At 37.8% G+C, this 18,886-nt stretch overlaps 1 protein-coding gene across 3 annotated transcripts; it reads right to left on the bottom strand.

Annotated features, from left to right (window-relative positions):
* LOC116165505 (histone deacetylase 6) lies at positions 1–12,695 on the bottom strand. 3 transcript variants are annotated; one of them, XM_031480004.1, is made up of 14 exons: positions 12,667–12,695; positions 9,376–9,450; positions 7,712–7,791; positions 7,584–7,667; positions 7,407–7,537; positions 4,802–4,982; positions 4,481–4,752; positions 4,244–4,436; positions 4,067–4,126; positions 1,479–1,896; positions 1,268–1,431; positions 900–1,216; positions 655–850; positions 1–606 (listed from the first exon to the last, which is right to left on the bottom strand). In XM_031480004.1, exons 2-14 carry the CDS (start codon positions 9,419–9,421, stop codon positions 133–135), a joined length of 2,616 nt encoding a protein of 871 aa, XP_031335864.1. In that variant the 5' UTR covers positions 9,422–9,450; positions 12,667–12,695; the 3' UTR covers positions 1–132. The 3 variants fall into 3 exon arrangements, with proteins under 3 accessions (XP_031335864.1, XP_031335862.1, XP_031335865.1); XM_031480002.1 differs by lacking the exon at positions 12,667–12,695 and adding an exon at positions 9,604–9,694; XM_031480005.1 differs by lacking the exons at positions 4,067–4,126; positions 12,667–12,695 and adding an exon at positions 3,973–4,032 and having other exon boundaries at positions 9,376–9,696.
* Between the last annotated feature and the right edge of the window lie 6,191 nt (positions 12,696–18,886).

The following is an 18,886-nucleotide window of genomic DNA, read 5'->3' as shown; positions in this document are numbered from 1 at the left end:
TGTTAGGAACAGTTTAATATTTTTAATACAAATTTAGGAACAGCTTAATATTTTTAATACAAATAGCAACACAAACTTAGTAAATAAAAGATATCTTAAATGTACATAACGAGGAAGATTGTCCTTAATAAGTTAACTTTTCATAGAACGAAGTTTGAGCTTGCCAGTGTTAGGCTCTTTATCTTTATTTTCATTCGGATCACATTCAACTTTTTTATCTACGTCCAGTATGGGCCAAAAAGACTTATGAATTGATTTAACCTTCGCAATCGCCTTCATACATTCAGGGTCAATTCTTTTAGAACAATCTAAACTTGGTAGAGGATCACCTAACAAACTTTTGATGCAGAGGTTCATGGAATACTTTACAGTACTTCTATTATATCCTCCTTCCAGAACCAAAATTATGCGCCCTTTCGCAAGCGGTTTTAGGATTTGTATGAAGTGACCAAAACATTCAGGCGAGAGTTTATATTTTCCCAATGGATCATTTATACCCGCATCGAATCCCGCCGAAACCAATATGAATTGGGGATTATACGAGTAAAGGATCGGTAAAATTACAGAAAAGAAAATGGTCATGTAATCCACGTCATGCATGTTATGCTGTAACAAAGCGATTGTAAAATGGCGTTAATATTCTGTATAACTTACTCCTCTCAAAGCAACATTAACATTGTAGCCTTTCCCTCTGCCTTCTCCATAATAGGTAGAGTCACCTTCAGGCGTATTCGGGAAAAAACTCTCTGGAAAAAATTTATGGATACTGATGTACAGCACCCGATCATCATTGTAAAATACATTTTGGGTGCCATTTCCATGGTGTATATCGAAGTCTACAATCGCGACTCTGCAACCATTTCCTAAATACAAATTCCAAAAAGATGGATGAATAGTACCTATTGCAATCTTTTAATAGTTCCTTCGCAGCTACTGCAACGTTATTTACAAAACAGAAGCCCATGGCAGAGTGTGGTTCAGCATGGTGTCCTGGAGGTCTAATCAGTGCCACACCGCTCCTGAAAATTCCCCTAACCATGTAGTCAACTAGCGTCAGCAGACACGCGTTTGCCTTCTTTATAGCATCCAAAGTGTGTTCATTGTAGTACATATCTCGGTGGCTTTGAATAATGTTACCAAATCTTTCACTCACTAATTCTTCTATATATCTCTCACCATGAACCGCTCTCAAAGCATTAACATTCAACTCTCGTGGCTAAGAAAAAAGAGGTGAAATCCAATTATGACTAAAACACATCTACTTTACCTTGACATTTACACATCGCGTGTGTAACATCCAAGCTTTATATATATCACATATAGCTGATAAGCGACCCGGGTTTTCATAATGCGGTTCGACAGGTTTGTGTAGTAACATCTCCCGATGAAAACAACAACCCACTAATCTGTTGTCACCAACAAGCTCGTATTCTAAATACAACAGAATTCAGCTTTTATGCTTGCCTTAACCATCTTACCATCACGTAGCTTCTCAATCGTATCGTTATAAAACTGGTTCAGTATAGGCGATAAGAGAGGATAACAATTTCGGGTTTCATATGGGGGTACGGGTGGCACACCGACAAATTTGGCAGTTACTTTATGCACATCCTCAGAACTAGGACATGTCGAGTACATGCGAAAGCACTTCCAGTAACGACCAAGCACTGATCGTAAGTCGTTAATTGTCTCAACGACTACATGGTGAGGCTTCTCCATACAATTTAGATAAGCACAGGCATCTCCTAATAGTGCTTTTACAGTCATTAGAACACCTTCCGCTAAGGACGGCAGAAAGTAGCCACCTTCAAGGCAGACAACCATCCTTCCAAGAGCCAGGCCAGATAGCAGCGTTAGAAGATGGCCGTAGAATGCAGGAGATACCATCATTTCACCCTATACAAACTCAGATATTAACAATCGTGCAACACCTTTTTCATTTTTTTTAATTTAATAATTACGGTCACATGTTATTTATTTAGTTACTTTCCTATAGTGTTGTGGCTTGCGAACGTTTGATTTTTTTATGTACAATCCCTCCAGTTATTGATCAATTCTGATATCGTATACTAACACTTTTATGTAATGTTGACATAGACTCAATCAAACTTGGGCAGTGATGAAATGGGGAATCAAAATAAGGGAATCTGATAACAAGTCAAAGACTAATCATCTAGGACGTTATCAAAAATGCTAAAATCCTGCATGGAGAAATATGGCTAGAAATAACAAGAGTAGTACTGCAAGGATCTATTTTGGAGCCAGTGTTCTTCATAACTTACATGAATGACCTCCCGAAACAGTTACCTGCTTACGTAGTCACATACGACACTGAGAGTAAACGATTTAGACCATGCCGCACTGAAAAGTAAATTACTCTGCTGCAGTTGAGTGGTTCAATGAGAATGAACTTTATAATAAACCAGCATAAAACCAAGACAGTCGGGTATACCATGGAGCCTACCCTAGGAATTGCTTATTAAAGACTGGGTGACTAGTCAATTCCAGGCGCAGTGGCGACAAGCAACCTTGCCTTTTTACAAGGGCTCTTGGCGAATCAATCTGGGTTTGTAGGCTTCAAAAACTGAATGAAAGCCAGATTAGCAAGATCACTGGTATCCTTACGGGCAGTGGACGGTTAACTTGTGTGGCAAGGAAGATGAAACTACCAAGCATGTGGTCTGCCACTGTGACACCTTTATCAGAGACAGCTCCATGAATCTGGAAAAGTGCTATTGTTTGCCTTTTGTCCCCGTCGTGTCTTAAGCCCCCCCCCCCCAATGAATGAATAACACTAACCAAACAAATCGAAAAAGGTTTTGCACTCCCTTACATAAAATATATAACTACGTTCACACAAGTATCCGATATTACATATCAAGCACACGGTGTGGAGTCTGCGCGTCCTTGAGACAAGGCCGAGGGTGGCAACAACATGAAGTGCACTTCAGTCACACCTGACTAAACATATCTTTTTCTACGGACATGTAAAAACAGTTATAAATTCTTTAAAACGTCATCAAAACCTACATAGTCAGTTACTTGCGAATGTCAAATTGATGCTCTATGTTGATTGGTTGTATTCAACTATGAATGTATACGTGTTAGAAACGCCACTATTTAAATATTCGTAGAAAAAATATAATTTCAGTCTACTAAGCCACCCACGTTATACTATAAAATGTCATTTAAAAGATGTGCAAACCAGGCATTTTAGTTAGTTTTGCTACAATTTTATCTAAATCATATTCATAAATAGTTAATGAGCCTGAGCCTAGTCATTCCACGTCAGCACGGGACTTCTAAGTCTACAAATCTGGTGCATGAGACTGTGCACCACCCCTGCTCACACTAAATAATATTGAGATTCAAGTCTCGATATCATTCATGGTCCTTGGAGCATAGAAGAATTAGTAGACGGTGCATAAGTCAGCATGTCGAGACAACCTACTGGATCAGCAAAGTGGTTACCAAGAAGCCAACATCGAGCTGTCCAAAATATAGTTACCTATGTTCCGAAATGGCTCTTTTAAGAATCGATAAATTGACAACAACCCGAACTGGTTGTTTCCGTAGTGACGTTACACGTAAAATTATTCCTTATACAAATATCTACTTAAATTTTTATAGCTGTATGCATTTTTTCCTAGTCAACGCTATTTTATGACAACAATACTACTTTTTCCAAATATGTACTAAAATTGTATCAAAACTATACCTAAAGATACCTATGCTAGATAAGAATCTTGACCGTACGTAAGGCAGACTGATCGATTGAACAAGCACACCTAACGTACGGACAAACAAAAGTGAGTACAATTTGTTCCAGAGTTGACAGTAGTGGTTAAAAGGTTATTAGCGTTTTATTGACATTAATATTGAAGCTCGATTAAAATACCACCATAAGAGATCCACACTGTTGATTCAAGTGAATTGAATTGGTTAGTAAATAAGATAGACACAAACACAAACCTTCGAATCTCCAATAGCAGCATCATAGCCAGCCGATACAAGTATCAAGTCTGGATTAAACTAAAACAATAAATAATTATAAAAATGTTATTACCTCAGGGCATCCTAGGCAAGCATCGTATCCTGCAGATACAATAATAAGGTCTGGATTAAACTGTAGAGAAAATGATTACAGAAATGTTCTTTATGCTATAAACGAAAAACCTTCCATCACATGAATCCTTCGAGGTTATTAATGATGAAAGGTTTTTCACGTACATAGTGTTCTAACCTCGTAAGCCACCGGTAGCAGAATTTGTAAGACAATGGCCATATAGCTTGAGTCGTCCAGTCCGTGCGCATTCAGAGGGAAATTTATGTTGTACCCCTTTCCTGCCCCTTCGCCAATGTAGTCGAAGTTGCTCTCTCTTAAATTCGGCCAAAACGCGCCATGCTCGTAGCGATGAATCGAAAAGTATAAAACACTTGAAACAATTTTATAGCCACACTGCAAAAATAGTCCACTTACTTATTCGAATTATAAAATGTCTGTTGCGTGGCCTGGCCGTGGTGCACATCTATGTCAACTATTAAAATCTTATTGGCCAACTTCTTTCCAAGGGCATATTTAGCTGCGATGGCTACATTATTAAAATTACAAAAACCGCAAAAATTATCGCTCATTGCATGATGTCCCGGTGGCCTGACAATCGCCATACCATTTTGAACCTCCCCATTACACACTGCGTCTACCAAACTAATCGCGCAGCCAGCAGCTATCATAGAAGAGGTAAAAGTGCTCTGCGAGACAACACATATAATGCCATTTACAAATCTTGAGAGTACTCACTTCATTAAAATAAACAGAATCATAGCAAGCGGCCTGATCTTCCCATTCCTCTTCCTTGGACAGTGATATTGCTCGTAATTTGTCAATCATTTCCTGTGTGTGTACCTCCAATAGGTCCTCATTACTAGGAAAAGTGTATGATAAACGTTTACAGCGATCCAAAACATCTGCCACTTTCAATCTGCCAAAATACAATTCATCTGTCAATATTTATTTACTTTTTGTTTATAACGAGCTAATATAGCTATTCTTGACTCTCAACGCACTACACAAAGAAAAACTGCCAACAATAACCTGTCTAAGGCGTATAGACCGATCCGCCTCGGCTAGTTCTTGTTGAAGGGGAGGGAAAAAGTCTTAGACCAATTCCTGAGAAGCGATGTTCTAACAAAACTATCTATCATGCATGGTATGACTGCCACGACCATCAGTTTTATATGCCTTCTGAAGCATGGTAGTAAGGGAGATATTCTGTACCACTAAAAACTGGCAAGTTGTGAGATTCGAACACACCACCTGTGAGGTTAGGGTGCGAGCGTTACGTCGTGCTCATATTAAAAGAGGTGGGTCTAACCGCGTTTGCGGATATAGAGGGTGCTTTCGGTTAACACCCCGCATGCTATGGCACGGCACCGAACCAAGAAGTTCAAACAGCTAGCAATTCTTGAGTAGGATTGTACAAAAGAGGTGGCCAAATCCCCATCGGACATAATGTTGTTAAAGCAAAACTTAGGGGTACCATACACTATTTTGCCACATAGGGGTAGGGTTGCCATCCGTCCGGGTTTCCCCGGATTTGTCCTAGTTTAGGGGGCGTCCGGGCGGGGGTTCATTGGTAATCCGGGTTTTAAGCTACTGAGATATCTATGAGTTTCTCTCAAAATGTAAGCCAACAAAACTTTTAAGCGCCAATCAGCTTTGGTTGCCTAGTGCTTTTTTTGCATTCCTGCTCATAATGACCCCGCTGGACCTAGCCCCCCCAAGCAAACCTCAACTACTATAATTAATAATTCAGTAGCTCTTCGGGCTGGTACCTAATCACGGCATTTTATTTTTCTGCCGCGCTGTGTATAATATTTTTTTAAACGCATTATTTATTAAACTGTTCCAAGGATGAGGCTTATATTTTTAGAATACGTAGTGGCTTTTTAATTATATTTTTTTGTAGGCGATATCGGCGCTAGTTCAAAGTTTATGGTCATTTGAACAATTTTTTTGTAAATAAAATTCTAGATTTTTTACCGTAATTCGATTTTTTGTTTCAGAAAATGAATGGCCATCAAAAGATGGAAAGAATAAATAAAAATTTATGCGAAAATGATACCACACTTGCCCTAGTAGTTATAATTTAGCAGTTATGACGACCAACAGCGCGCGCGGCGTAAGAAAAGTTTACCCCTCCCCCTCCCTCATTGCAGCGTGTCTCTCACTGCCTCCCGGGCGATTTCCATTCGGGTCCACCTAAGTAGAAAGTGTACCAAATCCGGTGCTTTAATGACAAAAATATTGGTGTTGGCGTATAACGACCCCACTATGCATAAAAATTAATTTGAAATAAGTAAACGATAACAGAGGAGGGGCTACGTCCAAGTGGAACTGGCCGCCTCATCGATTATATCTATTTGCTCTTTTAGGAGTGGCGCTCAAAAATCGAAATTCCTTGTAAATTAAAGCTCTTAAATAGCTCGTAATTCCAGTACAAATTTAATTTGAAAAAAGTAATTCTGTGTGGAGGGGCTGAGTCCAAGTAGACTCGGCCAACCCATAAGAAATGTTCGATTCCTAGTGATTAAAGCGAGCTCTAAAATTTTAAGCTTGCGATATGAAAAGCTCCTTAATAGCTCATAAATTGGATACCATTCTTAAATTGATTCACAATGGTGGGGGGGCTAGGTCGAGCGGGGTCTCATAATGCCAACGTTGAAAGAAAATGTTCACTAGTGACATAACAGTGGACCAAAGAAAGGAATTTATTGAATATTGAAACATTCTAGTCAGTGATAAAAATAAAGTACAATTTCAAAGACTATTTCTTTAGACAATATTTTTTTATCAAATTCAGTTGATATGTCCGGGTTTATAATCCCTAAATCCGGGGTTTTCACGCTTCCTGTCCTAGTTGGCAGAGTTTTGAGATGGCAACCCTACATAGGGGGCAACGAAAAAACAGACTATCTGGCTCGTGAAAGCAGTGGTGGGGCTTCGTTGGGCATGAGCCTACCCTAAGAATTGCACCCTTTGTTGTTAGGGTCAGGATTAAAGACTGGGTGACCAGTCTATTCCAGGCTCAGTGGTAACAAGCAACCGGACTCGGACAGTCCAGGGTCTTTTTAATAGGACCCCTTGGCAAATCTGAGTCTTCTAAGCTTCTAAAACCAAATAGAAGCCAGATTTAGAAAATCATTTATAGTGCCAGTTTAATTTTACTTAAAAATAAAAAAAAGGGAGATGTATAACAGATGATGCAAAAAAAAATGCACAGATTGACCCTAGTATTCCATACTAGTGCTACACTGAGAGGCAACATACAAAAGGTTAGCCAGAGGCGGCAAAACATACTATGCATACTGCGTAAATACTGGGCTATGCAGATCAGTTTTATTACCTGTCCATTATTGCTTGAAATCTGCCAGGATGTTCAATATAATTGGGGTCCCATTCGCACCTATGCAAAGATGTAAGGTCATCGAACACAATTCCGGTGGGTTTCCTAATTAAATATTGGGCATCTTCCGCCTAGAAATTTACAAATACAAATTCTGCAAACGGTTAATATTCTTACCTTTTCATACACGTCTACAAGGATTACATCCTCTGCCGGTTGTTGTTGGCCTCTATTACTCGAGATAAACTCTGAAAGTTTCGACTGCTTGAAAAAATTAGATTATCTGAAATGTATGATGATCTTACCCGATATCTCTTGGAACGGCTCGTTGAAGGCCCACACTCGCTTTCCATGCGTCTCTTTTCCATATCCAACTCCGACGCACCTTTAAATAAATAGTAGTTATTCATCTAGCCGTTTATCAAAATTATAACAAACACTAACACACATTAGGTCTACACTCAAATGGATGAAGTCTAGATTGGTACAGCATCCATACAATCTAGCCCTATTGAAATGGATTATTAGAATGGCACAAATTGAAATTTGCAACCTCTCATAAAGGATCCAAAAAATGATCCCTAACCCGGAACCAAAACTGGTCAAGATGGTTCAAATCAATCTGCATCACTCAAAGGCGGCAGCTTTGGGTGCATACGTGACCCAACAAGATTTTCAATGCATAGATCAGTACGGCCCGAAAAGCTATAGGGACGCAAGCAAGGCACAAGCATTTTTAAGGTTAAAACCTTGTCTCAAAAAATATCTTCTCGCTGCGCTCACTTTCATTAGAAGCTTCCCTCCAGAAATAAGCTGGCATTGCGCACTCTTGCGCATGCGCACATTTGATTTCCGCTATATGCGGTATGTTTGTCTTTACTAAAAGCATACAGTGCCCCCCCCCCATTTGTTTGGTCCCCTCCAATAAAAATTTTCGAATTGAATTTTGAACTTCTCGGGATCAACACCTGCTTGCTTGGAAACTCATTTGTGACAATTTTGGTTTCGAAAAATCAAAGGTGTCTTTGAAATTATCTACTGGGGTATCCAAAAGGGCTCTTTGAAAATATCAAAGGCACCCTTGATTTTTCGAAATTAAAATTATGAGTTTCCAATCACGCAGGTGTTGATTCCCGGAAGTTCAAAATTCAATTCCAAAGTTTTTTTATCTTTTCAAGAGACGGCCAAAGTATATGATTAAAATTGCATAAAAATATAGACTCCGCCCGAAAAATTACAAGCAGTTTTAAATGAAAATTTTTTATTGGTCGAATTTTTGAAACCAGTAATGTATTTCAAATAAGTGCTTCATAATTAAACACTATGCAGCTCTGCTCGCTTCATGGACATACTTTTACTGGATTGTGACTGTGACTTTTGGGTGCTCCGAAAAGCATCATGATCATGATCAAAAACCGGGACACTTCCAGTTTTCCGAGGCGTTTGGTCACCCAGCACTAGAGCACAATCAAAATTTGTTTCATTATAGACCAATTCATTTTAAGTAGCAGCGTACTTGAATGCAATATCCATTCTAGCATGACATTTTCAAATTAAATATTAACTACGCACGCCCCTGAAACGATTTTAAATCTCACGGCTCATAGGCATTTTCATTTGGAGTACAACGCTACAAAATCCCAACATTTTCTGGAATTCTAACAAAATTCTTTCATTTCTGTACACATGTACAAATTTGGCGGGACGCAAGGACCGAGAGTGACCTTGTACGTAAGCATAAAGCACGAGTCCGTGACCTACTACCCCATTTAAGCTACGCCACTGTCAACATGCCAAAATCGTATACATTTAATTAAAAAAGCGGAACTTTTAACCAATTCGAATTTGTTGGTGATGCGCAAGTTGAAAATGTTAAGTTTATTAGTAAATTAAGGGAGGTCATTGGAACATGGCTCTCAGTAAATGGGGTACCTACGAAATGTTGATTTTATGGAAATCAATGACTCACCCTCCGTTGATTCTTCTCCCTCGTCTACCTTGCTTTCATTCTCCATAATTTTCAATTTTAAAGGAACGAGCTCGCCTGGAAAAGAACTCTCATCACCAACTAATGAGGAAATTGGGTAACTGTCACAACACAACTTTTAGGTTAAAACGCTATTCTACCACCATTCAATTATTCTGCTCGTTTAAATCGCTCAAAACCGTAAAAGGAGACTGGCTTTGAATTCTTTACCTTGAGGCACTCCTACATTTTTACGGAGACATTTGGAAGAAACGGATTCAACCCACAAAGATAATTTATAACCTAACCTCAACAGTTAGAAGTTCCATGGGACTCTTGATTGTTGTGCCGATTTCAGCACCCGATACTGCAGCATTAACGGCAGACATAAGCTAAGTCACATAACTAATGCGTAGAGACCATTCATTGGTAATCACTTTTAGATCGCCGTAAGAAGTTCTTGGGCTAAAGAAAAAGACGGTCCAAGCATTACGATTTGTAGGCATAGTTTTATTAATTTATACTGAATAGATAGCACGTTGTCTATTCTTAAGGTGACCAACCATCCCGATTTGGGCACACACCGGTCCGATTCCAAATGTTATGGTGCTCGTGTGTATATTATTAGTTTTGTCGAGACTGTAACCCAAGTGACGTAAGGCTACAGGTGTGAAATTTTGAATTTGCTAAACCTTGTTTGGCAAAAGCCACCGATTTTTGCAGTGTACTATCTTGGGGTAGGAATTTTCAAAAATGTTTAGAAAAGGAAGGGGGGGAGTTGGTCACCTTATCTATTCTTAAGGCGGCCAACCGTCCCGTATTCAGCGGGACAGTCCCGTAATGGCAAAGGCAATCCCGCATTCAAAAAATTAACAAATATGTCCCGGAATTAAACCAATGCGTCCCGCTTTTCGCTTTTGTAGTAGTGTTACCCAAATTCATGTAAACGAGACAACGCCAACGAGCAAAGCGATTACTCGATTACTTGTAATGAATTTCATTCATTATTACTCACTAATGACAATGCCTTGAATGCCATCAATTCTGAAAAAAAGTATTCATTTAAAATTAAAGATAATTAAATTAACGTTTTGTTTTTTAATAGCTATAGCGCACTACATAATACTATGTATGCATGTCTCTTGTACGTTTGTTTTTTTTAATAATATAAATATTTTTTAACTTTGCGTGAGTTTTTAATTTGAAAATGGGTAAGCAAGTGGGGGGAGGGGGGGGGGGGCGCAGTGGTGTCCCGATTTTTTAACATGGAAAGTTGGTCACCTTATCTATAACACATATATAACTCACCAGATTTAGCTTGTTTTGTTTTGATAAATGAAGAGGTTTGGAAGATCGAAGAGTGTAACGAAAGGGAAAACGGTCTGGTATTTATAGTGTATCTTTAGTGGGGATTTGGGAAATTTCAAGGTGTTTCCAGGTACATATTTCAAGGGATTTTTCGTAACATTTAAGAGGTATTTTAGATCAATTTATTGCAATTACTTTGGAGTGTGTGCAACCATTTTGTTTGTCTTATCAATTTTCGGTTGCAGTATCAAATTTGGCAGGAGTTCGGAGGAAGCCAAATGAGTAAAGCAAAGAGGAAGAATCGGATGAAAGTAACATACTGTATGGTATCTCGAACTTAATCAAGAATAAAAGTTGGATTTTCTTTAATTATATGTTTTGAGTGAGTATGGACAAACTTGTGTGAAGTTAGCAGGCAGTTTCCTAAGATAAAAGCAAGTCTTTTGCTTAGGTCATATCGAGGGTCATATGTTCTGTCTATCTTACTATATGGCTGGACGAGGTTTATCTGTCGGTCAGTCGGAATTGCTAATGCTAGGTCATGGAACCTGGGGAATGTATTTTTAAATTTGACAGTTCAAAGGTGGTAAGACTGGCGAACGAACTTGAGATATTGTAAATGTCTAAATAAAAAGGCATATTTTCAAAAGTCCAAAAATTTTCGTAACCATGGCAGATGTTTGAGTGGGATGATCTGGGTTTTGGAGCATTCCTCTCTGACTGTCCGATGTTCCCAAAATGGGAATGCGGAAAAAATTCGGATCTCCAAGAAATTTATTTGGTATCTGCTGGTTTTTCAATTTAACAATATCAAATCTAAAATTTGACAAAACTGCATCTCTTGACAAAAAGGTACGAATTTTATTAAATCTGGGGCACTTTCGGTATATATTTCTGTCGAGCAGTTTTTGCACGCGAGTCTTTATCGTCGAAATATCATAAGTGAATTCGAAACACAAACTCGACTCGCCAAAAGGTGGACGCACATGCGCAAAGAAAATAGGCTTATGATATGCGAGTAATTTGACATGTAATGATTTGTTTGTTACCGTACTGAGCTCGAAACATGTTTTCTTGCTCAAGGATACTCATATCACCTTTTGTTGAGATCAGAATTTTTTGCGCGCCTATTTAGGGGTTTGGGAAAATGTTTACAAAATCTGAAAAAGAATGCTTAAAACCCTAGCTAGATTCATCCTATTATCCATTAGGATTAAATTTTAGAAGGGTCTAATCTAAAATTTGTCTTTATCCGAACTTGAATCGGAGACCCCTTAGTATTACCACAGATTTAAACACCCTAAATTCTGTGGTGTTACTTCAAGGGAGCTGATGCAATTATTTCCTTGGTAGTTAATGTCGGTGAAACTATAAATGACCATTACATGACTTGCCAAATGACTTGCTCGTATTACTATTTCTTAGGCTTATGCTGGGTTTAGGTTCATTAGAATTCTTGACATTGATGTGGTACTTTTTGACATTTTTGGAATGGATCTGGCATTCCTGAATGTTGTCGAGTGATCGACATTGTATATCTAGTCGATCCCACCTAGGTATATAGAGGCTCAAAAAAATTAATTGTATTTTCGATATCAAAATTAATTGTTGGAACGTATCCAAATTTCTAATCTGTCCTGTCGTTAGATCTTACAACAACCACCTCCGCCATTTTCTCACACATTTAATGGTGCTTTAGATCCCCCTCTGTGACCTTGAGATTTTGATGCTTGAAGCCGTCATGGCATTTCAAAAAATCAGCAATAAGGACATAGGTACCTACCCAATACCGAGTTATTCAAGATTTAATTATTGCAAAAAGTCGCATTTTGTATTATTTGTATAGTTGCTGCATACCAGCATAGACCACATTGTGATACGTAACCCATTTTATGCTATTATGCATCTCAACAAGTATTAACGTATACAATTTTGCTTCCCTGCCGTTCCAAAATAAATTGTAAAGCAATAATTATAAAATCCTACCTTTACAATGTGAAAAAACTTGGTCACACTTGCACTCGACTCAACGCCAGAACAAGGAAAAGGCCGAGTTAGCGTTTCTTACGATTTAGCGGTCAAAGAAGTCGTTGAATTGACGAACCTGATTGGTTGAACGTAGACGCTACCTGAACATGTAACATCTACGCATGCGTAAAATAATTTTTAACCCTGATTGGTCAACTGGGAACTTAACCAGAAAATCTCAAACATGTACTTATGTTAAGTAAATGTATTCAATACATTCTCAGCCACAGAATCACAGCTTCCATTGCTGTATATAGGTAACAACGCATTAATAAAATGCTATGGAATCGAAACACAGTTTTTAACGCCAGAAAAGTGCGATAACTCATTAGGTAAATGAAATGTCTGCTGGTGAATGTATGTTCCTCCCAGGGGCGCCGGAAGAAAATGCGCTAGGGAGGGGTCTTTACATTTTTGAAATAGAAAATGTTACCCAACTATTTTTAAATTAGTAAATCAATAGGATACGCAGCTAAATCATATATCCAATAATAACTATTGGTGTAATAGGTACATATTAGACACAAAACAAAACAAGAACAAAAGTAACAAGTTACAGTAGTTTACTGAAAAAAAATGAAATTAATAGCACTATATTATAAAATCTGCTGTGGTTAGCACAGATACCACCCGTACACCGGCGCATGCGCGTTTTACCTTCTTTTAGGTCTAACAATGTGTACCAAATTTGGTTCCAATCGGTTCAGCCGTTTAGCCGTTAATGAGAGTTTAACACACTTGCGCATACGCTATTCTCCCCGAAAGCTTTTCAGCGCTTCCTTTTATATCTAAGAATATGTGTACCAAATTTGGTTACAATAACAGTACATCATCAAAATTTTGTTGGATTCGGAATCCTGGTGCTTCAAAACGTATATTTCCGTAAAAAAGTGGGGAGGGGGGATCTTTTTTTACCACGATGCAATACCTCCCTTACTAACGTGCGGGTGATAAAAATTACAGTGCGTAAGGCAAATTCGAGGGCAAATTGTAACATTAAACTGTTTCTGCATAATTTTACTACTCTAAACTATAACAAATTACCAACCATAATGTTATTGATTACAATGTAGAATGTAGAGTAGGGTAAAAACAATGTACCTAATTATTTCGAAAGAATAAAAATTCCTCTTATGTGATGGTTTTGCCTGCCTGTGCGTCTGTTCCTCGTCTAACTCAAGAACGAAAAGACACAGCGATGTCAAATCTTCGCCAATCGATTTCTACGAGTTCAAGAACCAGTGCTATTGAATATGAGCCGGATGAAAAATCTGGTTTCTCAATACAAGCTGAGTAACAAAAAATTCCCCTACTGAATCGTATGCAATTCTTCGTATATTCATCACTTTATGTGCATCTATTCCATAACAAGTTAAAAACTTGGTCACTCGCGACCAACGAAAGCGCATTTTCCCCGCACAGAATTAGTAATAGCTCAGGAAGGAAGTGACTAATCCAAAAAGTCTTTTGCCGTTCTGGTCTTGAGGCTGTGCTACACCGTATAAGAAACACACCACAACGAAAAAGCCTAAAGTGGAGGACTAGTAATGGTAAAGACGGACAAAGTGCGGACAATAGCGTTCGTTTTCCTTTTGGAAAATGCGCTAAAAAGCGCCGAACCGAAATATGTAAGTGACATGACAATATTGTCCTTGCCCTTTAGTAGCGGCGCCCATGGCTTCCTCCAGATCTCAAAAAGGGTTGGAAATAAAAACATTTTTTTTAAACCTCTCAATATACCAACAAACTTGATATCTCGTTTCAGGATTTTAGCTTGCACAATGTTCGTGCGGCAAAATTGTAAAATAGTGAGTTTCAAATTAAAAATTTCTTACAGACTTCCTCGTAATTAGCGCTATCAAAGGCCCGTAGCTCGATTGACAAGACTACCACTTATAGCCATATCCAGTTTTCCTGAAGTTGTTCCAACGTGGACAGCGTAGTAAAGGCCAGAAGAAGGACCATATAGAAAAATATGTGACTTGTTGTCTTATGTATTTTTTATACGAGTTACGACTGTTTTAATAATAAAAGAATAATTGACGGATTAGTACAAGTAGCATCGTCATCGTCATCATCCCACGATACAAGGGAAAGCTAAATTAAAGATTACAAGCGAAGCGAAATTGTGTGGTTACGCCACTGTCTGAGACAGCGTTCATACAATCATACCATTGAATTTATAACTAATGGTTCATACTCCAAATGGTCGAAAATCTTGCAAACTAGTCTAGTTTTAAAATTTTGAGCTTTCATAATTTCCGCTTGTCCATGAAATTCAAAATTTGGGTTTTAAACCGAAATTTAAACTTCCAAAGGTTCCTCATGATCTCTGCGTGAGAGCATGGCCTAATAAGAGTAAGGCCATGCGTGAGAGTATCCAGTGAACAGGACTACGTATGTACCTACCTATGATCTTAGTTCACTTCTGCCGAGTGCTAGCAATAAGCCAAAATTACTCTTTCTATAAAGTTTACTACTTATAGTATTTTCCATGTCGAGCTAGCTCCATTACATTGCCTGGTACATGTGCTCTTCCCTATTCTCCCCATGTCTTCTCGCTGTCTGTTCCACTTAACAACTAGGTACATGCAGAAGGTATAAGTCCTACTTCATATATTTGTTGCAATACAAGCATTTCGGACTTCTGTCTAAGTACATCATGAATATAAGCAACCATGACCGCCCATTGACTAACGAAATAATTGATATGCCCTGGTTTAGTCAGCACCCACTTGTCGATTGTCGGAAATTAATCTTTTTGTCCACCCTGCCTTTTCTGTGCGAGGCCATTCCCTCTGCCACTGTTCACTGGGTAACATTTTGTAACGGATGGTTACTTTCTTCGCTCCCTGATACTAAAAAGAATGGTAGCTCCTACTACCACCTTCGCACAAATCAATTCAGCACCGGCACCTGTTGTTTCTGTACCTGCACAGCCTTTGGTCCCTGAAATTAAAAAGATTATTAAACAGTAAGTTGATAGCACTCATGAACGTACTTACCGCGAAGATGATCTTTAAACAACATTCTCGACCTGGTGCAGAAGTGTCTCTATTGAAATCTTCCACGAAAGCAGTCAGAGGTCAAAAATATGGGGAAAAATGTAAAACATCGTTCACCACATTCCGACCCAAAGATTCTAGCGTTGTAACATCTATGCCACCATTGTAACCCTTAAGGGGTGTTTCTCTCGGTATTGGTAGCAAAAGGTGTTATTGAGTAGGGATTTCAATAATGCACGTTAGGGAATGCTAGGGAGTACCTGGGCTATATTGAAGTAACTTCCAAAACGTTTACAGGGGTATTAAAACATCAACATAAAGAAATTTTCAAGGTAGAAAGAGGAAACGCAGGGACCAATTACAATTTACAATACCAATGAAAACTAATAAACTTTGGGACTTCGGTTCTGTTCAACAACCCAATCAATACCTACTGACTAATTTTTTCTAGCTCACGAGGTGCCTCAACCTTTTTACCGCCTGGATAAGCAATTTCCTATATCGACACCTCTTGACTAATTCTACTTGTGCCACATTCAATTTTGCATTTTTCCCTTGTTACGAAATTTACTTTTATAGGCCCTGCGTTATAGCGTTACATCTCTTGACGAAAACGTAGTGTTAAAGGCTAAGCAAAGGAAGAAGACGAGGGTCTGGAAAGCTCAAGAAACCGCTGAATTAGACGGAAGAACGGAATTTGTGTATGTATTAAGTTTCTCTGTTCTTTTTGTAGCCAATTCAATAAGCGATGATGTTTTTTTTGGTCGTGTTACCCTTTTGGCGTATTATCAAATTTTATGCCAAAAAATATGAACATTAGAACATCTTTTAAACAATTATGGCAAAATTATGTGTTTCATACATTGCATGTCTGTGTCGACGAGTAGAATAATTATTGCGAATTTTGTCCAAAGCATATTCGCGAAATGGGTGATCATTTTCTATATTTAACCGCATTACTGGATTTAATACTCAAAAATTTGAATTTAAATTCGATAATATTTATTATATTAGTAGGTAATCATAATTATGATTACCTACTAATATAATAAATATTATCGAATTTAAATTCAAATTTTTGAGTATTAAATCCCTCATACAATTTTGGGGTAAAAAATATTCTCAATTCTATAGTAGCTTTACTACCTATATAATGGGGGATAATAAAATAAAGAACCACAAAATTCTCGTAAAAGCGCGTATGAAATCAATAAAAATTATTGCATTTTTTTAAAGCCTTGATACAAGTATAACATTTACATAGGTAAGCGGGATTAACAATTTTTTAAAATAAAGTTATACGTAGTTAATGCAGATTGAATATATTGCAACTAATAAATTGGTATACATATTCGAGTGGTTGTATTACAGGTATAGATATAAAAATGTTAAATCGTAAAGTGAAATTTAAGCATGGTATAAAGAAATTGGGCAACATTATGGAGGCCGGCGACGCGGCTCAACATTCTTGCACGTTTTTATATTTTAAAGCTCTATCAAGATAAGGTAATTTGTCGTTATTGACATAAGGCAATCAGTAATTCGCGTACTTTGCATAAATTAAGCTTAAGTCACATAACGTGTTGCTAATTTTAAAGTATCCCATCAATAATGGTATTGCCTGAACGAGTATTGTTGGTAGGTAATTATTTTAATTGGAGTAGGGATGCCTGCGTCCGCATTACCATTTATTACGTGAAATTTGCGAATTTCGCTTCATCATTACAAAAAGAGAATAATGCACTACCTATCAAATCTAAGATGAATGAGCGATCGTCCTTTATATGGTGTATAAACTCCCACATCAGATGGTAACAGGTAGGTAGGGTGGGTGAACGCAACATTCATTCACCCATTTCACAACTCTGACACCCGAATAAAATTAAATTGCATGTAGATGACTGAGATAATGATTCGGCTGAAACGGAACTTAAGCGCCCCTTCTGGTTCTACACTACCTTAATAGTGTAGGAAAATTAGCTTTTTTAGAAGAAAGTTTTGAGATTTTAGTTATGAACTCTCAGTAGGGACCCAAATACAGATCTGAAAAGTTCCCACCTCCTCGGTGGGAGCTTTATCCCCTTTGCTCAAAAAACCACCCCCAATCGTAACCTCACGATCTTTTTCGGCGTTTTGTTCGTAAACCGCAACTTCTACGAAAAAATGTTATAGAACTTTTTATATTCTCCATTAAATTCTTTATAAAAATCTTTTTTACTGTTTTTTGCGTATCTTCCACCCAACGCTCGTAAATGACCTTGTATTAGTCTGAGCAAAAAAATGTATAGAATCGAAATTAAAGAGCAATTTTCGTCGATGAGGGATTATTTTATAATACAACCACTTCTTGTAAATTCTTTTTTCAATTTATTAAGTTTATAGTCTGCGATTTTCCTCTCCTAAAAAAAGGCAAAAGGGCAAATAAAATATTATATTCGCAACCCTTTAAAACTTTCGAAATGTGTATGTCATGGGAACTGTACGCCCTTTCCTTAATATTCTCTCAAAAAGCGAATGGCTTTGTCCGATGGAGAAAGAGTGATGAAGAAATTAAATATTAATTTTCACTATTTGTGATATGATGGTTAGTGATGCCCCCGTTGGTCTCGTCTCGAATTTTCGAAACGAGACCAAGGTTCAGTCTCGTCTTGTCTCATCTCGACGAGACGAGACTAACCATCAGTCTCGGGCTCTCGACTCTCGTTTGGTCTCGAAGTTTTTTTTTGTTTTATTTCACTGTTTTTTTTTAATTTTAATCAAGAAAATCCATTGAAATAACATGCATTCCAATTGTTGACATAAACCGTTCCTGACCTTACTGATTTAGGACTTAATTACAATAGGTGTTATATTATACAACTGTAATTTTTCTTAAATCCAGGAAGTCTTCGACAGCTTTATTTTATTGGCGGACAATTGATTTATTAAACCTGTACCCTTATTAAGAGATTTGGTAATAATACGTAATAGGATTGCTTTATATTAAATGCCCTTAATGCTCTCATTTTATTTTCACAAGTTTATGGCATTAAATCCAATCGTTTCTCGGTATATAGGTATAGTGACTCAATTTAGAACAGTGGATACAACCGGGTATCTCGTTTTTGATTGGTAGCTCGTTCTGGTTGCCATATTGGGGCTAAAATGCTATACCTAGGTACTTTAGTATGAGT

The sequence above is a fragment of the Photinus pyralis genome, unplaced genomic scaffold (assembly GCF_008802855.1).
Source record: "Photinus pyralis isolate 1611_PpyrPB1 unplaced genomic scaffold, Ppyr1.3 Ppyr1.4_LG3a, whole genome shotgun sequence".
Taxonomy (NCBI): domain Eukaryota; kingdom Metazoa; phylum Arthropoda; class Insecta; order Coleoptera; family Lampyridae; genus Photinus; species Photinus pyralis.
The sequence above is the reverse complement of the archived record's forward strand: the minus strand, read 5'-3'. Positions and strand labels throughout refer to the sequence as shown.